At 36.6% G+C, this 25,903-nt stretch overlaps 1 protein-coding gene across 11 annotated transcripts in view; it reads left to right on the top strand.

Annotated features, from left to right (window-relative positions):
* Positions 1 to 11,005: 11,005 nt before the first annotated feature.
* Positions 11,006 to 25,903, top strand: part of Cdk8 (cyclin dependent kinase 8) — a 162,442-nt gene continuing 147,544 nt past the window's right edge. For all 11 annotated transcript variants that reach the window (XR_011707353.1, XR_011707349.1, XR_011707351.1 and 8 more), the window contains exon 1: positions 11,006 to 11,652. Coding sequence is in view for 2 of the 11 variants with exons in the window: in XM_027941595.3 (XP_027797396.1) it covers positions 11,525 to 11,652 (128 nt within the window). In the remaining 9 variants the exon portion in view is untranslated. The remainder of the gene's footprint in view (positions 11,653 to 25,903) is intronic.

The raw sequence follows: 25,903 nt of genomic DNA, 5'->3' as shown, positions 1-25,903 counted from the left end.
GAGCCTCTAGGGGAAGCTCTTCCTATTAACGTCTCCTATCTTGGCAAGGGTAGAGAGTCCTGTGCATTGTAACAGCCTCCCCTCTGCCTGATGGATGTTTTATCTGGAATGGCCTAGCAACTCCACATTTTCTACATCATCCTGAGCTTCTTTCAGGTTCCAACCCTGTGTATTTTACTCTGACTCTGCCTGCCACCCCTGCCCAGGATATACCTCACTCCTGGGGTAAGCCATGAACTCCCAAGAGAAGGAAGATGCAGGCCAGGGGAGATATGCACTCAGAGCCTGCCACTAAGCATATAGAACAGACCACTAAAATGCCACTCTGTCCACTCTTCTAAGTCTGCTTTTTCTTGAGCCAAGGGATGAGAAGAGAGGACAAGAGAAGCAGTGGCCATCTCTATCTCAGCTCCTGCTCTTTTGTGCTGAAGACTTTTCCTGCTTGGAGAGTGGTGTCTTGCCCTCTTCTCTCTTCCTTTTCTGGTAATTTGACTAACCATCATCCCCAGCACTGCCTCTGTAGCATGCAGATGAGGAAGAATGAGGATTTCAAGTTCTTACCTGAAGTGGACAGAATAGTGGCTCCTCTGTGGCAGTCAGCTTCAAGATTCCTTTTCCTGATTCTTCCCAAACATTCCAAAGAAAGGTCAAGAGTAGGCAGCCCCTTTGAGTTTGAGACTGTCTCCCTTTGGACAATATAATAAGACACTACAATCCTGAGGTTTCCTAGAGACTTAGGGGCAGTGATGTGCTGGATTTGGCTTGTCCCCACTCAAGAGAGTACTTAATTTTTCAGAATTTTTGTTACAAGCCAGTTGTTAAACAAAGCCATTATTAAAAATTAAATTAGGTAAACTTACAAATGATATTTTTAAAAAGTATAATAAAAGCCCACAATGAGATATCATCTCATACCTATTAGAATGACTAATATCAAAAGACAAAAATATAAGTATTAATGAGAATGTGGAAAAAAAGGAGCACTTGAGCATCATTGGTGGGACTGTAAATTGGTACAGCCATTATGGAAAACAGTTTAGAAGTTCCCTGAATAATTAAAAATAAATGATATTTATTTGATATCAATGATATGAACCATATGATCCAGCAATCCCATTTCTGAGTATATATCCAAAGGAAATGAACTCAATTTCTTGAAGTGGTATCTCTATCTCCAACTCCATGTTCATTATTCATGAGTAGCAAAGATACAGAAATAACCTAAGTGTCTGTCCATCCACGGATGAATGAATAAAGAAAATGTGTTATATATGTATTTTATGGAATATTATTCAGCCATAAAACAAAAGAAATCCTTCCATTTATGACAACATGGATTAACCTGGTGGATATTAAACTAAGTGAAATAAGCCAGTCATTGAAGTACAAATACTGTTTGATCTCTCTTATATGTGGAATCCAAAAAAGTCCAATACATAGAAACACAGAATATAATGGTGGTTACCAGAGGTTGAGGGGTAGAGAAAATGGAGAGATACTAATAAAAGTATACAAACTTCCAATTATAAGATAATAAATTCTGAAGACCTAAGGTAAGCAGGAGCAGTGATGAATGTGTTAATTGATTTGATTATGTTGATCATTACACCGCATATATATGTATGTCGCAGCATCACTGCACAACTTATATATATATATATATATATATATAAGTTATATATATATATATATATATATATATATATATATATATATAACTTTTGTCAATTAAATATTTAAAAATCAAAAATAATAAGGAAAAAAGAATTGCTAGGATGATTACTCAGGTAATATCAATGGACACACAGGATTGAGAACCATTTTTTTAGAGAGAGAGAGAGAAAAAAATTTTTTAATATTTATTTTTTTAGTTTTTGGTGGACACAACATCTTTATTTTATTTTTATGTGGTGCTGAGGATCGAACCCAGAGCCCTGCGCATGCCAGGCAAGCACATTACCACTTGAGCCACATCCCCAGCCCACCATTTTTTTTTTTAATTAGAAAACCATTTGAGAAACTAGTTAGGAGTTATGTTGGATATGTGGAAGAACTCACACTGTGAAAAACAGCTATGTGGAACTAATTATTTTAACCATCATTTAATTATTTAATCTAATTTAACATTAGATCAAAATTTTAATTACTTAATATTTTAATCTAATGCCTTAAAGTATTCTCATAAATTAGGCTTGAGTAAATATAGAACTTAGAATATTAGATGAAGGAGTCTGAACTTTTTGCTGTAGACAGTAGAGGAGCATGTGGGGTCATTGAAGAGTTTTGAACAGAGGAATGATGTAAGTAAAACAACATTTTAAAATTTAAACAGGATGTAGGGTTTCAGAGGAAGAAGGCAATATCTGATGGAACTTGACCTTGGCTGGTGGGGGAGGGAGGAAGGCAACTAAAAGAAAGAGTTTCAGAGGTTCTGGGCATGGGGTTGCATGGAAACAAATAGCCCAGGGTATCAAGTATCAGTGGTGGTAGAGGTGACCTAACAATGTTTCTGTGCAATTGGAAGAGAGCTCTGAGGCTCACAGATGAAATCCATCTTTGTACTGGAACTGGCCAGAAAAGACTTGAGTTTCTTGGTGATTAGTCCTGAATAACACAGTCTAGCTAGAAAGGAAACGAAAAATAATGGAAAGAGAAGTCAGAGTAATACTTTAAACCTTGAAAAACTGAACAGGAAACTAAACTATGTTCCTACATTTTACTTACTATGCTTTTTGTAGCAAAATACATTTTGAACTGAAAAATAAAAAGTAATATGCTTAGTTTTTAAAAAGTGCTCACTAAAGAAAAAAGACAAGATGATAGTAGTGAATATCAATTTAAAGAGGTAACTTCCCCTTAATACTTACCGACCTTGAGAACAGAATTCATGAACATCTGAGAGATTTTCAGTTTAACAGACACATAATGGGGATCTCTTAGCTAAAGCAAAGAGAAAACATTTTAACCCATAACTTAGATTATTATTTCAGTTGTCCTATTTGGTATGTATTTGGTGAAATTGCCTTGCTGTGGATGTTAAGGAAACAAGAAATGAGGATAGATATCTATTTCTAAATTGTGTTACAAAAAATGTCAAGGCAGTGTTATAAGGTAAAAGGGGAAATCCTGTCCTCATTTCACTCCTTACTCAGCTTAAATGACACGGTCTGTCACTTTTACTATTCTCCTGCCAATAATTCTAACCTCCCTTGTACCATTTTTCTTTCATCATACCCAGCTGGCAAAGCCTCAACCCTGGATGAATCCAACATCTGTCTTTGCCCAGCCTCCACCTGGGCTGTTGAGTGTTGGTGATGAAAATCACACAGCAGGGCAGATGAATACTGATATAAATGCATGGCTGCACCTGCAAATGGGCCCTACACATTGGTGAGAAGTCCTACAATGATATCCTTCCAGTTATCTCTCCTATTCTGCTAGAGGATTGTTTGAAACTGCAATCGTTTCACCTACACAACACATTGCTTTCTCTTCCACTCTTTCCTTTTAGTCACAGTGGGTGAACTTTTCTTCTACTTTACGGAGATCACTAAAGCCATCTGAAAGGGGACTGCTTCAAATTTTACCAGAGCTACAGATTTATGTGTATCCATACATGGGTTAGGTTGAAGACATGGCCATATCTTGTACTTTCTGTTATCAAGGAGTGAAGTTGATTTCTTCATTCTTTGAATTTGAACTAGATAGAATTGATATGTGAGTCCCACAGAGTCCCCCAAGGGACCTTTCTGCTTTTGCCTTTGCCTTTTTAAAGTATGCCCACAAGATGTAAGGAAATTGGAGTTTGATTGTTGAATGAGGAAATACCATGTGCTGAGAAAGGATGTTATGATTTGAATCTGGAATATCCCCCAGCCTTATGTGTGGAAGGTTTTGTCCCCAGTTCAGTAAGATTCAGAGGTGGGGCTTTTGGAAAGTGATTACAAGACAGCTCTGACGTCATCAGTGGATTGGTCCACAGAAAATGGAATGAACTACTGGGAGTGGTGGAAACTATAGGCAGGTGGTATATGTTGGAGGAAGTACGTCACTGGTAGCATACCCTTGAGGACTATATCTTGTTCCTGGTCCCCCTCCACCACTCTATGCTTCTTGGTCATGAGCTGAGCATCTTTCCTGCACTATGACCTTCTACCATGATGTTCTGTCTCATCTTGGGCCCAGAACAATGGAGCTGGCTGAACGTGGACTGGAACCTTTGAAATTATAAGCCACAATAAACCTCTCCCTCTCCAAGTTGTTTGTGTCAGGTATTTTGGTCACAGCAATGAAAAACTGACTAACACAGGCTCAGTCAAGACCTAGTACCAATGCCAGGAATGTGCAAATAAGATCACTTTAGATCCTTCAGCCTCAGACTAGCAATTGCCTACATCTGTGTGAGTAATGTCAGGTGACACCCATAGAACCACTTGACCAAGCCCAACCAATCTATGGAATCATAAGAAATAACAAATCATTATTGTTTTACAACATTTTGGAGTTGTTTGTAGGGCAGCAATAGAAACGAAACAATTGCTATTCTTTTTCTCCTTCTTCCTGTTAGCCATGGACAAGATGAATCCATCTCCTGTGTTTATGTCAACCCTTTCATCATGTTCATCATCTACCTTTTGCTAATTTAGAGATATGAAGTTATTATCCTCAATATTTCCCTTGCATCTGGTTCCATTCTATCAGCAATGAAATATCTTCAGTCTTCCCTGACTAATGTTTACTTGAATTCCATGGCTACCTCAAATGATAGACCTTACTTTGATACTGAATTCTATGATTAGACCTCATCTTTCATCTGCTCTTCATAGCTAATATTGTAAATGAGAAGAATTAACAGCTAACCTATTCACCATACTTACCACATGCTAGGCACAATTCTAAATAGTTTGTATATATTATCAACTCCCTTAACCTTGATAATGACCTTATGAGGTAATTTCCACTATTATTCCACTTTTACAAATAAGAAAACTGAGACAAAAGAACAGAAAGCAGTCTGCCCTGTTAAGGAAAGGGCAGGTTCAAGAGCAGAGGCCGAATGTATGGTTAAAGAGGCAGCTCTCTTAACCAATCTGCTACAAATTTATTTACTTTTCTCCCCCCCCCCCCCCATTTCCTTACTTTGAATTTACTCTTAATCCAGACTGGCTTCAACCCTCACTTTACCATCACAACATCATACTCCTGTCAGTGTTACAAATCATAGACAGATATAGATAGATAGATATAGATAAATCAAGCATTGTTAATGGGGCAATATTTTCCACAAGGGGGGACAAAAGTTGATTCTTGAAAAATTAAAGCTATCACAATGGTAATATCTTAAATATGAAGATCTCAATATCTTAAGATATTACAAGTGCCACAGTGCATAAACAGACCATTAGAGTATCTGTGGTATTAACATTTCATGGGTGATGAAAGAAAGTTCTTCTTATAAGGAAATAATTTCAAAAGAAGTTGAGAAACACTGTGATAAATTTAACAGTACTCTCTTTATCTTGCTTGACTTCTTGGTAGTATTCAACATTATGGACCATCCCTCTTTTTCAAAATGTGTTTTTCTTTGGGTTTCATAACATCATAAACCCTGATTTCCCAATTAGCCCCCTGGCCTCCTCTTCTCAGTTTTCCCTTCTAGCTTCTCCTTTACTCAGTCCTTGAATGTTGGAGATTCTCAGGGACGTCTTTGCTCACTGTAACATGATTTGTGGGTGATCTAATCAACCCTTATGGCTGCTGATTTATAAATTCTTAACTCCAGTCCCAATCTTTCTTTGAGCTTCAGACCCCCATATCTACCTCCTTCTAAATATATTCTCTTAGATTGCTGAGATATCTCATGTCTGACAAACTCAAATTGGAACTATTCCATTTTTTCCCTTCTAAGCTTGTTCCTCTCCAAATCTTCCCTGTCTCACAGGTAAGCAATGAAAAGCTGACCAACCATCACATAAGTTGTCTTGATTCTTTCTTTTTCTTTACTTCCCATCCAGCTAACCAGCAAGTCCTATAATTTCTTCTCTACACCCATCTATCTATGTAGTTATCCATCCATTATCTATCATCTTTCAGTTTTGCTTCTGACAATCCATCCTTCAGCCAGGATATTCTTTTTTCTTTTTAAAAGTTTTGGATTGACATATGATAATTGTACATATTTTGGGGGTAATAACTTGATACATGTATATAATATATGTTTAAATTAGGGTAACAAGAATTTACATCTCCTTAAATATTGTGTTGGGAACCCTTGAACTTCTAGTTCTATAAAATGCATAATAAGTTATTGTAAACTAAAATAATACTATTGTGTATAGAACACTACAACTTATTGCTTCTATCTAATTGGATTTTAGTATCTATTATGCAACCTCCTTCCATCATCCAGGATATCCTTTATAATGCATAAATAATGTCGGTCTCTCCCCTCTTTACAGTCTTGCAGTGGCTTCCCATTGCCATAAAAAAAAAATAATCCAAGCCCCTTTCTATGGTCTAAAAGGTTCTATATGACTCAAACCTCTCTGCCTCAGTCCTCACCTCACATAATTTCACCCTTTACTTATACCACCTTCATCACACAGCTTTCTTTTTGTCCCTTCATTTTAGCTGAAGGCCTTTGTTCTTGCTATGTGTCTGATAGGTCTCAATTACTCTGCTCCCTCATCTTGGCAGGTTCTGCCCCACAACATTTAGGTCTCAGCTTAAGCATCATTCCTCAGAAAGCCTGTGACAATCTGCCAATTTAAAGTAATCCTTTCCTGGTCCCATCTTCTATCACATTGCCCTATTTTATTTTCTTTATAACACTTAGAGTTTCTCCATTTCCTTGCAAGTTCTCTACCCCTACTCTTTCACCCTTCCTGACAAAGGAACTCTCACATTCTTACATTTCACTGCCACATTTGGCTGGCCTAGGATACTCCAACACAACTGGAAAAGAGCCCTTCCTGGGATTTTCAGAACTAAATTGAGAAACAGAATCAAATCTTAATGACATTGTCTGATGTGAAATTCAGGAACTGATGGTGGTCATATTTCTAGTAATGTGGAACAAATGAGTCCACAAGAGCCAACGATGCTTACATGACGATTAGGAGAAAAGGAAATGATTTTTAGAGTGATTTTTTTTTTTGTTAGTTCTTGCTCTTTTTGTTTGTTTGTTGGTTGGTTGGTGGGTTGATTGGTTCTGGCTTTTCCAAGTTCTAAGTTATAGTCTGGATGCTCATACAGTACACTGGGGAACAATTTGCACCCATGTTTCCTTTAAAAAGTTTTAAACAAAACTATAGAGAGTTGGTTAATCTAACTTGTCCTTTCTTGTGTCTAACACTATGCTCACATATAGATGTTTCATATATGCTTTTTGATGATAAAGATGATGAATGTGCCACCTGCAGAGTAGGAGATTAGATGCCTTCCACTGAAAACATGATTTGATACTGAGTAGAAAAGTAGAATTCAACATTGCAGAGATTGAAAGTGAACAACTATAGGAAGACCCACCTAGGTTTTTCCATTAATATATCATGAAGCATTAAAATCTGCTGTTAAAAGTACATGTTCAGAGTCAAGATGCAAAATGTTTTAAAATGACAGTCCCACCTTTATTATTAGTAAAGTCCATTTAACCTTAATAGAAACCAATCCAATGGAACACATTCTAATTAAATGTAATTATGCAAACTATGTGCTTGGCACTGTAGGGGAGCAGAGATGATTAAGTCAGAGACTCAATTATTGAATTTATTAAAGGACATGTTTTTTAAGTGCATATAATAAATGACTAAAAATACAAGGTGTTTGTGAGGTTTCTAAGCAAGTTACAAATAAAATGAAATGGTGCCAAGGCTGGGATGGAAGTTGATGATCAAGAAAGTTTATACTTAATTGCAAAAATTCAGGAAAGGCTTCATGACCGAGTTAGGCATTTGAGCTGCACCTTGGAGATGGGCAGGACTGCAAAGGTCAGAGTTCACATGAAGGAACGACAGGCAAAGGTGTTAGGAGCAGGAAGGCCTGAATGAAAGGGGTTGGCAGAAACAACTCAATGACTATTTGCTGTCATCACCAATCATTGAAATTGGGAGGTTCAGGGGATAGGATGGCATTTTAGTTTCAGAAATTTTGTTTGAGATGACAGCAAAATATCCTCTTAGGCAGAACTGGAGACATTTAAAATATGGTGCTCTTTTATGGGGGGCATGTTAACACTAGAGATGTCAAATTTAGAATGCAAATGAAACACATTGTATGCAGAAAAGTCAGGAGCATTATTTAGGCATCATTTGGAATATGGACCAATTAAGGTCATAAACTCTACAATATGGTGAGAAGTCATCATGGAGCAAAGAGACATCAGTGTGATCTGGGGTTGAAATTCAAGCATAAATGACAACTCCATGTTCCTGATAGGTTCAGTTCACTCAAATAACAATTAGGTCCCATCCTTCATTCTTGGATCTATAGGAAGTTTATCTTAAACACAGGTTCTACTGCTCAACATTTTGGAATAACAGTATTTATGACAGCCCTTCCTAGCTCATTGCTTTGGTTCTGTGGGCTGCTTCTTATGTTGTATCATTGAGTCTCTGGCTGTTGGTTTCCCCCTTTCCTCCAAGCATAGACAGGCTCCACCACTAAGACCAAGTTAATAGCCTGACAATCAGAGCAGGGAATTGCTTTAAGAAAGAGACACAAAACTATATTAGATGTTACTGTTCCCCATTCATCCTCTCATTTTAAAGCTTCCCTAATGTATATTTCTTCCTGAGCTCCCCATCCTGATACTGTGTCACAGGGCCAGCTTCCCTCACACTACCATATGGGTCCAACCTGAAGTCTAGACCCCTAACTCTAACCCTAGCTTCATAGAGAAAAGCAGGCCTTTCTTCTAGTTTAAGGTCAGCTTCCTTTCCTGCTCCAGGAATCAGTTCACTCAGTTCCTTCAAGGATAATTTTTACCTTTATCCATAGAGTAGAGCAAGACAAAACTAGTCAAAAATACATTTTTTAAAGCCTGAGATTTTCAGTGTCCCAAAATATTATGTGTAGGTGGGAGAGGAGGTGGGAAGGGACCCAGCAGTTCAGGGCCAAGCAGCGCCCCATGCTTTTTCACAACTCTTCCTCCAGGATGATGGTTGGATTTCTCAAGATTTATGAGTAATACCTGGAAAAAAAGACACATCCCTCAAAGTACATAAAATACAATATTTTTCTGAAGTCTGGAAGTCTACTTTAACTCCATATTTAGGAAAAAAAAAGTCATTATTCTTCAAGATGCAAAGGAGAGGTCCTGTTAGAGAATCACCTAATTCACATCACTAAATAAAAACAAACAATATTCTATACTTTGAACTTACAATTCTTGGGCACTTACTGTAAACTAGGGCCTTTCATATCTCCATTTTACAAAAAAGCAATAAACAAACAACAACAAACAATAGGCTCCAAGGGAAAACTACTAATAAATAGTAAAGCAGGATTTAAACCCAGGCCCATCTACCCAGGATCAGTATACTTAACACTAAATAATACTTTGTACACTAGATAAAACCAACTTAATTTTATTTTTATTTGTTTATTTATTTTTTTGTGGTGCTGGAAATTGAACCCATATCTTGGCACACGCTAGGTAAGCACTCTACCTCTTGAGTCACATCACATCCCAAGTTCCTAAAACAACTTTATTTAAAGTGGTGGTTAAGTCACTAATTTTCTCCAAGGAAATTTATATAAGAAAAGGTACTTTTGAAGATTTTTCACAAAATAGTACCATTATCATCACCATCGTATTCATAAGTATTTTTTGACATAAAATGTTTATGCCTTAGTTTAATAAATGTATACTGAGCACCATAACGTAGGCGTTACATCAGGTGTTATGGAAGACGCAAATATGACTCCTTATAGGAATTATAATTTAGCAAGGAAGAGAAAATAAAAAGACAAAACAGAATTTCATGAGTACCACGGGAAAGGTGGTAGTGGTGGGGAACAGTGTTAAGGGAGTTTTAAAGGGAGAAAGATCATACTCTCTTTGGGGTGTGAGGGACTTCAGTGGACACGTGGAAACCAAAAATTAAAAATAGGCGTGAAAAAGAGAGGAGTAAAACAAAATGAAGGCTTATTATCAAGATATTGGAACGGCTCCAGCAGACATCTTTGGTATCTCAAAATTATTAGCAAACCAACTTCCAAGGATTTAGATCCATTACTGTAATCATAGGTGAAATTGATGATGTTAATGTAAGTGCAGCACGCCGTTCCCAAAAAAATGTCCCCTCTACGTGGATGGGAAGCACTAAGGTAATAATCTTTAGGAGTAGCCCGGACATTCGTCATGGATTCATTTTAACTGGCCTCAGTATCTTGATATCATCGTGCAGTCCTTAACAGATTGCGACCGCCAAGGGTGTCCAATTTGTAGTCCGCGAGCCCTTTAGCGGTTTACAAACACTTAGGCTTTTTTGGATAATGATAATGCCCCCTTTAAAAATCTGGAGTTCGGAAGTGGCACAAAATGTGATTCTAATATAAACTAGTCTGCCCCACAGGTGACTCTTTTTGGTCAAGTTTACAGCACAAACCAGACTTTAGAGATACCTCCGTGGGAAGGTGGGGGGAAAAAGTATTCCCCCAAGTGACTGAAACTCGTCGAAACTACCAATCCCATCATGCAAAGCTCCATATTGTCACCGTGCGGGGCGGAGTCGTAGAAGGGGAGGCCACGGCGGTTGCCGATGCATTCTGGGTATTGTAGTCAGCGGTCCGGCTACCGATGGGGCGGGTCCACGTGGTGCGTTTGGCGGCAGCCTTGGGCAGTGGCTCTCCCGCTCCCTCCACGCGGCCCTTGGGGTGCGGGCGCCAGCTGGGACTGCCAGCCTTCGCGGGAGTCCGCTGGAGGGAGGGCCTGAGGCAGTCCGAGGCTTCGCGACGTTTTTGCGACAGCCGCGGCCGTGTTGCGCGAGTGCCCTCCCTCCTCCTCTGTGAGGAGATACCGGCTGTTGTGCGGTGCTGCCTTTCTGTTTGAGTGTATGGGAGAGTGAGTGAGTGAGTGAGTGTGAGCGCGCGCGTGTGTGAGAGGGTGAAGAGTGAGTGCGTGTGTGAGAGGAAGAGAGCCCTCCGTGGCCGCTCCGCCGCTCCACCGCAGTGGGAGCAGGACGCGCGGCCGGAAAGAGCAGGGGTGCCGGCGCCCTGGGAGCCCGAGGGGACAAGGGCAGAGACACCCGCTCCCCACCCCCAGCTCTCGTCCCTCGGCTCTCCTTCGCGCAGGGGGAGCCTTTCCGTCCTCCCCTGGCCGGCCTCTGCCCCGCTGCTCCCCTGGATGTCCCTGGCGCTCTCGCGGGGCCTCCTGCTCTTGCTGCATCAGTCGGGCTGGTGCTGCGGCCGGCGGGTGTAGAGCGGGCGGGTTCCCGGGGGCTGCGGCTGCCCGTGCTTCCCCGGTCCCCACCCCGACCCCCCGGCCCCCCGACCCAGCTCCCCGGCCTCTGAGGCTGTGACAATGGACTATGACTTTAAAGTGAAGCTGAGCAGCGAGCGGGAGCGGGTCGAGGACCTGTTTGAATACGAGGGCTGCAAAGTTGGCCGAGGCACTTATGGTCACGTCTACAAAGCCAAGAGGAAAGATGGGTGAGTGTTTGTGTCTGTGCGGGTGTCGGCGCTGGGCGGCGCTCCCGCAGGCCGAGGCAGGTAACTCGGAGGGAGAGGGGCCAACGGGGTGCCGGGTTCCTACTTCCTCGACTCTCTCTTCTGTCCCCGCCAGCGAGGTTTGAGGTTTGGGGAGGAAGTAGTGTCCAAGGGATCCAAACCCGTAAGAAATCGTTCATGCTGCGTCTGTGTTCCACAGTGGTAGCAACAGGGAAAAGGAACCTCCACCTCATGGGTTTCTAGTTTTCGAGGATTTCAGTGCTGAATTTCTTTCTTTTTAATTTATTTTAAAATACAAACTTAAATACAACCCCCCGCCCCGGTCGATTTTTATGGTAACCTTTTGGGGATTTCCTCACCTACCTCTGGAGTGACATCCATCAGCCTGGAAGAGAAGCTGTGATCCCCCCCCCCCCCCCCATCACCAGTTTGTGATCAATTTATTATCAAATTTGTATTTTATCGGGGGAAAAGAAGGCAGCAAGTAAATGTGTTTCTGGAGAGTTCCTCATAGTGATCATCTGCAACATAAACGTAGCAGTTGCTATTTAGATACCATTAGCTGTGATTTTTTACATAGAACAATGGGGGTTTGGTGCAGGGTGGGTGGTGGGAAAAAAGGCAAGTAACAAATAGGGGCTACCTTATTCATGCTGTTTGCCCCAAATTTAGCAGCTGGCAATGAACTTTAAATATTAATCTCTTTTCTTTAAATATTCTTCTCTAGAAATAACTCAATTAAATCTATCACTGATAATGCTTCCAATTTAGTTTCTTAGCAGGCAAATGAAGTGTTCATTTTTCCTTTGTCAGTAGATGAATGTATTGTAATATTGACAAAAGAGAAGGCAATTCTTAGTTGGGGAGAAAATATGTTTTATTAACTCCTTGTTTTCCTCATGTAAAATGGATGTTGTGTCTGTTGCTTTTTATACTAGAAAATTGTGGAAAGATAATGTCAAATGTCAAAGCTTATTGTATAATCTTTAGATTTTATTACAAAGTAGTTTTACTTGAACATCACCATTAATTTGGTTAGCTGCCATTTGATGTTTAATTTTTTTTTTTTAAACAAATGAGATAGGGTATGTTCAGAACTACATTAGCACCAAAAAATGAAACCATTCATAAAGCTGAAATTCCCTCAGGGGGAAAGGCCATATTTGTAAATACTTTAGTATTCTGGATATTGGAAAGGCAAGTGTATGTTTTATTCAGCAATTTTTCTTAGATATACTGAAATACCTTTCTCAAATAATTTAAAATGGACTCCAAGAGAAGGTAGCTCTAATTAATTTGGACTGTATTTCTTTTATGCAACAGTTAAGGGTTCAGATATGGGCAAAAGGTAGAGATTTGAAAACTTGATACTCTGGGTGCCACATGTATTTAAAAGTACTATTTAGCAGAATGGATAGTCTAGTGACATTTGAGATATCAGTGTCTAGAGATACTGCTGAATCTGTTGTTGTCTAATTAGATTTCTCATTGAAGTTTTACTTGGTCATGACATGCATTTTAAAAGTGTCCTTTTTAACTTTCTATATAATGTGTTTCAAAAGACTTAAACCATCTCTCTGTCCCCCAATATTATGTAATTTCGGGCATACTCATAACATCTCCAGTCCTGTGAGACTAGACATTATAGTGCATTTACCAATCTGTTCTCTTTTATTATAAAATTTTAGTGACTTTAAATTATTTTTAATCTCTGTAAAAGAAGCCAGTTTAATACCCCTGTTTTCATAAATTACCAATTTAAGGTAATAATATGCAAATTTGTTTTAACTTTGATTCTATGTTTTATTTAAAATCTGTTATATTATGTATTGGCAGGAGATACTTTTAAACACATTTTATATTTTGATGGTCAAATTTTAATTTAGACTGTTAATAATGTGAGAAGAATTGTACAATTTAAAAATAGCTGAAGGCATAGTATATATTTCTTAGTCCTTTGTGATGACTGCAAAGTATCATGGCATTTTGTAAAATAAAAGGAACTTTTTGTTTGTAATCCTTTGGGTTTGTTTTCCGGCAACCTTTAATTATTCTGTTTATGATGAACTTTTTTTGGTAATGGATCAAATATCAAGAGAGTTTTCAAATTACTTAAAACAGTTTTTGTTTTCCAGAGGGAATATTTTTCGGTTTGGCTTCTTTTTTATAACCTCACTGTGGTAAAATACTGCATTGTATTTATGAGGTTCTTTTGATCTTACGTCAGGGAAATGTAATTTAATGCATTTTAGTCCTGGTAAAATAAAATTTGTGGCAGTTTAATCTTTTGTAATAAGATTATTAAATAATGGTTTTAGTATTGACTTACTTTTACATTAAATTATATATTCTACTACTGAAATTACACAGTATTCTAGGAATTTGGTCAGTAACACCTTCGAAGAGAATTGTGGGATTTACAATAAAATGAGATCCTGTAAATAAATTTTGTTGAGATATATTTGACTATTAAATTGATATGTGCAAATGTATCTTTTTAGTTGTTTAATGAGCATGGTTAATTGGTAAAAAAATTTAGACCAGAGGAATTAGCTTCTTAAATTATTAAGTTTTAGGAAATAAAATAGTTTGAAAGGTGTTTATTGGATTTAATGAATTGGTAATACTACTCTCTAGGATACCACACTTAGGATAAAATCAGCACCTTAAGGAATGTAGGGAAGGGGAAATACTTTATTTGAAGCAGGATTCTATGCAGTAAAAAAGGGCCTTTTATAATTGCGTTAATTTCCAATTTTAAAAGTTGAAATAAGTGTACAATACATTTTGAAAGCAATTGTTCTCATATCACCATACATGAGAGAATGTCCTTTATGTCTAAACACTGAAAGGGGATTCACTGGGAAGCAGGATGTTCATTTTCTTTTTAAGTCAGTTGTATCCTCTTTGTAGTATTTAAACAACCAAACTTTTTTATGTGAAAGAACAGTAAAGTGTAAGAAGAAAATTTGTTTTTAAGTTCTAGTCCCTCAAGTATATGCACTAAACATTAATAGAATTTAAAAAACAAATTTGGAATGAATTTTATCTCCAAATAGAAAAGCAAAAGTATTCTTAATTTGTTATAATCTGTGTTCAGAAGAACAGATTTATATAATTGGGACTGTGTGTGTGTGAGAGAGAGAGAAATACACAGAAAACTTTCTTGGGGGCATTTTTAGAAAACTCAGAGATTAGTTGGCAGTGATGATAATAATAGCTGAATTATTGAGTAATTAAACAATATGTGAAGAACTTTATGCTTATCATCAATTTAATCCTCACAAGAAAATTTATTTTTCAACTTTACAGGTGAGGAAACTGAGGCTTAGAAAGTTAATCAGATTTGCCCCATGAATGAAGGCTAATTGTATACAGTTGTATACATGACAGCTAGGATTAGGGGATTACCTATAGATCTTTAACTCTGTAGCCCATACTCTTAAGCACTAAACTTCATATAATTAATAAGTAAACATACATAGATGTGGAGTTTGATTTCTCTTGGGTCATTCAGGAAACATGAATGCCTTACCATGGAACTGTTTTTTTTTTTTTTTTTTCAATAAATTGGTGTACTTTTTGGGTACATTTCTAATCAGCCCTACATAGTTTTTTCAGGCGCTACCAAAGTGTATGTGTAGCTATATGGTTGTGTCTATATGTATATCCATACACACATACTTGTGTATCTCTCTCTATATATATTGATATACATGAATATGTATGCATACGCGCGTGTGCGTACACACACATACCAAAGTCTAATGAAAGTTGTGTTAGGATATGAAAGCTCTTTAAAGAGTTTAAAGAGCTCTAAATTAGGGATCCTGGAGACCTGAGTATGAGTCAAGACTGTCTCTTGCTCGCAGTATGACTTTGGGCAAATCATTTGCCTTTACAGACCTTGGTTTCCTTAATTGTAAAGGTAGAGAGCTTCAGTTTTTTTTTTTTTTTTTTTTTAAACTTGACTTATGCTACCTTGACATTGGGCTAATGTTTGCTTCCACCATTCCTTTGTTGGCCAGTATAGGGATTCTTCTGATTAAATCTGTATTGGAGCTTTAATTCATTAAAAGTTTTTATTTTATTTTATTATTATTATTTTTTTAATATTGAGGATTGAACCCAGGGTCACTTTACCACTCACTGAGTTACATCCCAGTCTTTTTTCTTTCTTATTTTGAGTGGAGGTCTAACTAACTTGTGAGGCTGGCCTCAAAGCTTGAATTCAGTTTTTTTTTTTTTTTGTTTTTTTTTTCCTAAGAAGACTTGTTTTTATTTTTTGCAAGAAAAATAACATCAAAACTGTTATTTGAGCCCAGTAAAAGTGATCTTATTTTAAATTTATTTCCCTAGAAAATAAGAGAACCATATTAATCTCTCGTCTAGTCTTTTTTTTTAAAAAATTTATATACGACAGCGAAATGCATTGCAATTCTTACTACACATATAGAGCACAATTTTTCATATCTCTGGTTGTATAGAAAGTATATTCACACCAATTTGTATCTTCATAACCTGTATTTTGGATAATAATGATCCTCACATTCCACCATCATTAATAACCCCATGCCCCCTCCGTTCCCCTCCAACTCCTCTGCCCTATCTAGAGTTCATCTATTCCTCCTATTCTCCCTCTCCCTACCCCGCTATGAATCAGCCTCCTTATGTCAAAGAAAACATTCGGCATTTAGTTTTTTGGGATTGGCTAACTTCACTTAGCATTATCTTCTCTAACTCCATTCATTTACCTGCAAATGCCATGATTTTATTCTCTTTTATTGCTGAGTAATATTCCATTGTGTATATGTGCCACATTTTTTTTTATCCATTCATCTATTGAAGGGCATCTAGGTTGGTTCCACAATTTAGCTATTGTGAATTGTGCTTCTCTAAACATTGATGTGGCTGTAATTTTTTAACTATAATCAGAACTCAGAGCTAGCTCAGTGTCACATGCTGGTAGTTCCAGGTACTTGGGAGGCTGAGGAGCGAGGATCATGAGTTGAGGCCCTGTCATAAAACAAACCCAGAACTTGATTAAATCGAGTCTTTTGTCCCCAAAGGGATCTAATAGAAACAAGTCATTACTCTTTGACCCTTTTCCCTTCCCCTCTGAATATTGCTGAACCCTGTATCTAATTAGTTCATTTTTATTTAAATATTTCTTAGGTATCAGAAATGCCAAAGACAATATGTAATAAGTTTCTTTTCATCACTGGAAAATTTATATGTCAAATAAGGAGAACTCATTATAACCACCTAAGAAAGGGCCAAGCAGAGTATTAACTGTGTACTTCTTATCTACTTGCAGTTGAATTTATCTTCCTTAGATATTCAGTGCCTTGAGATCTACTGTTAGGCCATTTTGGGGGGTCTCATGATTAGGTCCCATTTTTTTAGTATTAAGACTGGCAAATTAATTCATTTGGGATTTGTTCATGTGAGTTATATTAATTACTATGTCTTCCAACATTGGAATAAACTCACTAATAAATTCACTAATCTTCCAACATTGGAATAAATTCACTATTTGTTGGACCCTTCTCTGTGCCAAACACTGTGCAAAGTTTTAGGAAGGCAAAGATAAAAATATTCCATTATTTTTTGAAGAATTTCTACTGAAGAAACAAACTTGTAAATAAAACTATAGCAATTTGATGCATATTATGGTAATTAATACAAGATATTATTGGAACACAGAGGAAGCCTCTGACTGCTTAGGGTTGTTGGGAAAAGCCTCTCCAAGGTGGCAGCATTTGATTAGATCTTAGAAGATGCAGGGAAGATCTCATCAGAAAGGTTATCCCCAGAGGAATAGGAAGAGGGATTTTTAAATTGTGTTTCCTGCAGACCTCAGTGAATTATTGGATTTGATTTTTTTTCTTCTTATATGTTTCTTCTCCATTTATTTTCCCTTGACAATATTCTTTGAACCCTTATGTGTGTAGTATTGTTTGCATATACTACAAATGTCCCTTTGCACCCACTGACCATGGTGAGGTCTGTTTTTTAACAGCAGGGACACACTTTTCAGCATACACTGAACACCTTAGTTGTGTGTGTGGGTGGGTGCGAGTGAGTGTGACAGTTTTCCATCACAAGAATGTTGGCCACACACACTATAAGCTGAAGTGACTGAGTTAAGAATTCCTTTCATGTGTGAAACTGCCATGGAAGAACTTCATTTTGCTTGTGGCTCTGGATGGCAAATGATTCTGCTTTGGCCTCATTTCCAGGAAGAGTCAGGAGCTGGAATTTTCTACATTGCTGAAGTGGTAGTGGAAACAGATTGAAAGGGGTAAGAAGTTCTTTCCCAGTTTGAGTTTAATTAAAGTAATTTAATTATATTAATTTTGTTGGAGCTGTGTTATGCAGAGAGGTAGGAGGTAGGTGCAGAGCTTTTGGTATACTGGATTTCACTTAAGAAAATAGAAATAATGACAAATTATAAATTATTATAGGCCATTTGTAAACTTGTGGAACATTCTCTGGGCAAATTAATTCAGAATTCTGATTTACAAACATTTGAAATGTGATACATTATATTCAAATCAATGTTGATAAATATCTTCTATTATTTGTGGCTTGTGTCATCTTTCTTGTAGTGTGCCTTTATTGAATCCAGTACTTATTATTGCTTTACTCTTTTTTCTGTTCTTAGCTGCTGCTAGAGAATGAATATCCTACTGTCCTTTGCTCCTTCAGAACAATTTGTAAATCCTTTCCTTCACACCAGCTTAGGTAGGCCTTGGTCATCTCTTTGTTACTTCAAAATTACTATGATATCTTTTATCTGTACATACCTTTTGTCACCTTAAGGCAGGTCTTTATCTTATCACTAAAAGGTGGCTTTCGCCTGTTATTTTGACCTTAATACTTGAAGAGTCTGGCATTATGAATGAACCTCAATATTCTTTACTACAGTTATTATCAACAGCCCCCCAAATAGTCCCTGCTGTGGTAAGCTGCTTTTACAAATGACATTGTCATGTCCTTCAGATGTGTCAAAGCAGAAAATATGCTGAAAATTCCCTTTTAAAAATTTAGACTGAGTATGTGGCACACACCTGTAATCCCAGTGGTTCAGGAGGCTGAGGCAGGAGGATCACAAGTTCAAAGCCAGCCTCAGCAAAAGTGAAGTGCTAAGCAACCCTCAGATCCTGTCTATAAATAAAATACAGAATAGGACTGGGGATATGGGTCAGTGGTCGAGTAACCCTGAGTTCAATCCCTGGCATTAAAATAAATAAATAAAATTGAAATGTAAGTTACACACTATAAAATTTACCCTTTTAAAGTGTTTGATTTGTTGGTTTTTAGTATATTTATAAGACTGTGTAGCCAACAACACTAGTTCCACATATTTTCATTATCACAGAAAAAAAAAAAAAAACACCTATACCCCTTAGTGGTCACCTATTCTCCATATTTCCTCTTCTTTATAGCCATTGACAACTACTGCTTTCTGACTGTGGATCTGCCTATTCTGGACATTTCATATTATTGGAATCTTGTAATATGTGGCCTTTTGTGTCTGTTGTCTTTTACTTAGTACAGTGTTTTCAAGGGTCATACTTATAGTACGTGTACCAGTATTCCATACCTTTTTATGGCTGAATATATTGTATTGTATGGGTATCATATTTTGTTCATCCAGTCATCATTGGACATTTGGGTTGTTTCTACTTTTTGGCTGTTAGAAATCATGTTATTATGAACATTCATGTTTGGATTGTTATTTGGACATATGTTTTCAGTTCTCTTGGGAGTAGAATTTCTGGGTCATATTTAAGGTAGCTGAGAACCAGTTTTAAATGACTTTGTATTGACTCTGGTTTAGAATCAAGATTTTTGTTCTTAGTCCACATGACTTTATTAGCTTGTCTTATTCTAGGACAATGTTGATACCATGATCTGTTGCAGTGATTTTGAAGTACAAATTTATATAGCTGCAACTCTGTGTTAGGCAAGTGCTCTGCCACTGCCCCAGCCCAGTTCTAACATTTAGTCTCAGAAATCCTAACTACTTTATCTCAACATGTAACTCCAATATTCCCTCTTCACTCATTACCCTGCAAAACATAGTTTGTCCTTTGTTGATATATTATGTAACTACCTCAGTGTATATGTGGTTAATGTTTATATGTCCTTTGGGTCTTTCTGGTGAATGTTGATGGATAGAGATTATAGATTTCCTCTAGGGCAGTGATTGGGTTCCCCATTACTGGCACATTGCCAAATGATGGCAGCTATTCAATACTTTGTGTGTGTGTGTATATGTACCTGAAATCCACATTTGAAGATTTTTCTTCTAATCTTGCCAAAATTAAGAATTTGAGGCATATTGTAGGAGAGTAGAAATTCAATGCTAAGGGAAAGAAAGTTTGGGTTGTTTGAACGAACTGGGAAAAACAAAGGTAAAGGCAACCTTTGTTAGGCTGAATCCAAATGGATGGTCCAAGTATTTAAAAATTGAGCCACAAGAAAGAATAAAGTAGTTTTTTTGGATCATGCCTCACAAATGAATCTGTTTAAATGGGGATCAAACCCGTATTTCTCATGATGGAAAATATAATGGCGTTTAGTTTTGTTTGATCTTCTTGGCTTATATAGCATGATTGTTTCACATATTAAGTTTTTTGTTATGTGAATAAAGAATTGTTTAGGTTAACTACTACTTAACATAACTGGATTACTCATCTCTCTAGAGAAACCCTATAAAATTTATAACTTTATTGTAGTCCATGAATTCTAACAAATAATCATTCTTTGGAGAGAAATTCTTTATATCACAATATAGTGCCTACATTGAGTGTTTCTATATACCTGAATTTATAGGTTGTCTAGAGAACTAAAGGATTTTAATAAAAAGAAAACTTGTTAAGCAGTTATTGTTATGGTTTACATTAAATAAGTCATTTTGGAGGAGATATAGAGTATGTATTGAAATACTGTTTTTAAAATTATAAGGCTTCTGTTTTAAGGAAAACTAGAAAATCACATGAAAATTTAAGCTCATACAGAAAAGAGAAATCTCTTTGGAGTTTTTTTTTTTTTTTTTCCTGTTTATGAAGAAAGTCCGTATAAGTAAGTGAGCTCCCCTAGTACTTTATCATGTGACTAAGTTTGCAAAAATTAAGTTTAGCATAATTTTCAAGAAAATGTCAAGTTAAAGCAAGATATTTGTAATATGTTTTCCGATACTGACTTAACATTGATGGTTCTTTTAAATGTAAAATGTCATTTAAATATTTGGCATTTAATTCTATAGTATCTCTTTAGCTTTAGTTCTTTTTATAAATTTGTATTCTATTAATTTATTTGATAGCTGTTTACTGAATGTCTATTACATCTAGGTTCTATACCAGATAGAGGAGATTCAGTGTTGAACAGCCCATGATCTAACTCTTTAGGGAACTTAAAGACTTTTGGGGGGCACAAGCAAGTAAATAGGCAATTATAATATAGTAGAATAAGGGCTGCAATAGAGAAAATTATAGTTTGCCTCGGGGGTCCCTGATTTGCTCTGGGGGTTCAAAGATGATATTTTAGTTGTGACTTGAAAGATAATTAGAAGTTATACAAGTGAATGGGCCATAACTAAGAGGGAATGGGGCTTGTGGTTATGGTGCAGACTATAGAGGTGACATCAGCCAAAGCTTCACAGTTTCTTTATATGGGTGGGAGTTGCAGTCTCCTTGAAAAGGAGTGGAGTAATGTGTAGTAAGCAAGTTGTAACTGAAATTATTTCTTTGAGGTAATTTTGGGTTAGCTCTTCCAGCTACCTTTGAAGCGACTTCTGAATAGCATGTACAGAGATATGAAAGAAAGTATGGCAAAGAAATTGAGAGAATTCCAGTGCTGGCTCTTAGAATGAAGGGTGGGGTGAAGGGTTAAAAAGAAGAAAAGAAAAAATTAGAGAAGTGAGTTTTTGTAAATCGTGTTATGGACTGTGTACTTTTCTTCTGAAGGCAGAGGAGACTGTAGGATTTTAAGCGGGTAGTAATAAGTTCAAATTTCTTATTTAAAAAGTTGTTCAGCAACCCAGTCAAAATGGCCATAGAGAACTGCATAGGAGAATATAATAGTACTTCAGGTGAAAGATGATGGTGGCTTGAATTAGGGAAATGGAAGGAATGAGGAGGAAGAATTGATAGGACTTGTTTTATTTGTTGTGAGAGATGAAGGAGTGAGAATTAAGGATAATGCCTAGGTTTGGCTTGGGCAGCTGGATATTGCCTATATGGATATCCAAAACAGGAAGAGGAATAAGTTTGAGGGGGAAGATGATGAATGGAGTTTATTGTTATTGTTATTGTGTGTGCCTGTGTGTGTAAGTGACGGTGGGCATCACATTTTAGGTACCTATTAGGCAAACACATGAATTTAGTGCTTATATTAGAGGGGTCTGGATAGACTTTGTAATTCCTCAGTATTTGAAGTAGGAGCTTTGAATAGTAATGAAAATGCCTAGAGAGTGTTTGTAGAGTGAGACAAGGGCCTAGGATGGAGTATACAGAAAGAAATATCTACTCAGGAGGCCAAGAAGTTAAGTCTAGAGAAATAGGAAGAACCCCCTGGTTGCTCCATTGGGTAACAGGAATTGCATGGTGTGCGATTTGTTGACTGTACATGGCGGCCTAGAGAAATACCAATACTTTCCCAGAATCATAATAGCCAGGGAGAGAGTGTTTCTAGGAGGAATGACAGGCAGTGCCATGTGCCACTCAGGGAGATAATAAAGTGTTTGAGTTAATTAAAATATTTTTAAAAAGATGAAAATTCAGCTAAAGATATTTGGACACCAAAGCTTAAATTATAACTTGCTTTTGTAGGTTTTATCTAAAATATTTTGGTACTTTCATGGTTAGGCTTATAATTCAAAGACAAGCAATAAAAACCTTCACTTTCATCTTTGACTATGTTGGCTGTGTTGCTAAAACTAAACCTATAGATGCCATTTATTTATGTATTTTTTTATTGCTTGTTATTTAAGATCTTATTAAAAAAAACAAAAATAGACTTATTTTTTCTGATAATAAAAATAATACATGTCCATTATAAAAAATTCAAACAGTCCAGAAATGTGTATAGAATTCAAAATCCTTAACTCTGATAGGAGATAATTAATTTTTCCCTTATTGTCTCACCAGATAATTCTGAAAATATGTGTAGGTTAGCGAAAAATCTAGGACCTTATTATCAAAATTATTATGCATTTTCTATAGTAAGTATAGTTCTAAGTCATTTTTTATTATAAAGTATCATATGATATGCATACAATATCTATTTAGTTAAGCAGTTCTTTAGTGATAGACATTTAAATCTCCAAATTTTAGCCATTACAGTTAACAGGGTATGTCAGTAAATATGCCTGACATAGTTCTCTACTATAGCAAGGTCTTTGAAATGGAATTTCAAGGTCAAAGTTATATACTTTAAAGCAATTATATTTTTATTAGAAAATTAGATTATACTATATAATTAATGTTTTTTTATGATAAATTCAGAAAGTATATAAGGATACCCAGGAAGATCGAAGTCTCCCTCTACCTCAGATTTAGTTCTGCTCTTTAGGGCTAACTGTTGCCAGCATCTCCTTGTGTGTATGCATATCAAAGAATGTATATGCAATGGTAGACTTTAAAATTTAATGCTTTATTCTTTTTGAGCAGATAATGCACACATATGGAAAAATATTTGAATATTATTCTGTGCCTTACTATTTTCAGTTCATATGCTTTAGAGTCCTGTATCACCACATATAATTTAATTTTGCCAGCTTGTTTTTCTGTTTTATGGATCTACTATAATATACTGGGCCAATCAAAGTACATTTAGTTTGTTTTCATTTTCTTACAGTATTAAAACAGTACTACAATAAATATTCTTTACGTTTGTCTTTGTACATAACATGCTCTGAGGTGGAGGTGGGACTTCCAGGTCTCCAGTGTTCCCCATGGACATTTGCTATGGATGATGCCACTGTGATTATATCCACAGGGAGTTTTCTCCCTGTTGGCTTTTTCAACAGTCCTAGAGACTGATCACCATGCCCAAGTACAAGCTACTTGTTATAACCCTAGCACTGCACTGCAAGACTGGTGAACTGAGGGTCAACTTTCCCAGGAATACTTCTTTACAGACTTGGGCTTCAGGTTCTTTGAGGTCCAGTCTTTTGTCTTCTAAAAAGTTTACACCAATCATACATCAAAACTCCCAAACCAAAACTTATCTGGAAAGAAGAAATGGGAATAAATATATAAAGGACATGTTTGAGTCAGAATTGTTTAGATGATTCTTTTGCAAATTTTGCATTGGGTGTTCCTTCTTCCCCGTGTTGTTCTGTTTTTTATTTATTTATTTATTTTTTCAGTTTTGTTCATTTTTGTGTATTTTAGAATACCAGTTGGAATTTAAAAAAAGTTTTAAGAGTCGTTTGGGTATTTAAAATTAGTCATTTCAGTATTTTTACCTATTACCTTGGGTTTACTTTTCATCAAATTTCTCTAGTCCAACTTAATATTGTTACAATTATAAATGATTGGATACTCTTTGAGTTATTCTACCTTAATCTACTTTTTCTTAATGCATATTCTTAGTGCTCTTCTTGCTCAAATCATCTTTCTCTTCATTTTTGTTGCTTAGCTTTAGTCATTCTCATTTTCTGCCCAGTGCTGACCTACTCCTGATATTTTCCTTTCTTTCCCATTTTAGCTTGTCTTTTCTGTTTCATACTGATTTTGGCTTTGTTCCTTGACTCCCTTCTCAGTTGAACTCACCTCTGGGCTTGCCTCTGTAGAACAGGAAAGCCTTCTGCTACTAGTAGAATTGCTTGACTTATCATATTCAGCAGAGGTAATCTTTTACAGGAGGTACAGGCAGGTGAGACAGCTCTGATGTATTTTCTTAATTTCAAAGAAACTTTAAAAAAAGTTAAGTCCTGCTAAACAGAATTCTTTCATCATAGACATAATTCCTGCTCCGAAGTTGGAAGCAACCTCCTTATAGTTAGAAAGCTGAAGGAAGTATACAGATATTTTATCTGGAAATCTGTTTTAATATATAAGCCCAGCTCAGCGTGAGAATTTAAACCAGATATCCTGGAGTTGAAAGTCACTATTGTCCTGTGTTAACCAAGACTAATTTACCCCTGCAGATCCCTTTTAAACTGGTTACATGAGCTGGGCTCAGAAATGTGAAAGCAAAAACAAGAAAATATGTTGAAGAACACATATTTTTAAAATTTATTTTTAGTTGTAGATGGACACAACACCTTTGCTTTATTTATTTATTTATCTTTAGTATTTATTTTTTTTAGTTGTAGTTGGACACAATGATTTTATTTATTTATTTATTTTTATGTGGTGCTGAGGATCGAACCCAGGGCCTCACCTGTGCTAGACGAGCGCTCTTACCACTGAGCCACAACCCCAGCCCCAATATGTTTATTTATTTTTATGTTGTGCTGAGGATTGAACCCAGCACCTCACATGTGCTTGGCAAGCACTTTACTACTGAGCCCCAGCCCCAGCCCCAGCTTATACCATATACCACTTATATTTCATCTATTTCTCTTCAGAATTTTTTCTTTTCTTTTTTGTTGTTGTTTTGCTTTTTTATTTTGTTTTGTTTTGTTGATTGGGACCATTCAATTCTAAAAAGCAATTCAGCCTGATGGTCTCAAGTATTTGAATTTTTTAATGTAATCAAAAATACTGAGTGTACCACTTTTTAAATTGTATTTTTTTTTAAAACTGGTGATTGTACCAAGGGGCACTTTATCACTGAGCTACATCCCCAGATTTTTTTTTATTTTAAGACAGGGATTCACTGAGTTGCTAAGGCAGGCCTGAAACTTGTGATCCTTCTGCCTTAGCCCTCCTAGTGACTAGAGTTATAGATGTGTGCCACTGTACCTGGCTCCTGAAATAATTTTTTGATCATGCAGTGTCTTTGCTACATTTCTGTAACAGGACTCACTGAATTTAAGTATGTTGCTGGTTTTCACATTAGAATGTAATACAATTATATTTCTCTGTATTGAAATTCTGTACTATAATTATTCTTTACATTTTGGAACGTAAGATAACATTTACTATGACTTGTTTAAGAGTAGTTTTGATTTAGTTGCAGTATACAAAGCAGGGAAATTAAATCACAACATTTTCATGAAGAAAATGTTAATAATATCTCCCAAGAATTTATAATTTTAGAATTCTTAAAG

The sequence above is a fragment of the Marmota flaviventris genome, chromosome 4 (genome assembly GCF_047511675.1).
Source record: "Marmota flaviventris isolate mMarFla1 chromosome 4, mMarFla1.hap1, whole genome shotgun sequence".
Classification (NCBI taxonomy): Eukaryota; Metazoa; Chordata; class Mammalia; order Rodentia; family Sciuridae; genus Marmota; species Marmota flaviventris.
The sequence above is the reverse complement of the archived record's forward strand: the minus strand, read 5'-3'. Positions and strand labels throughout refer to the sequence as shown.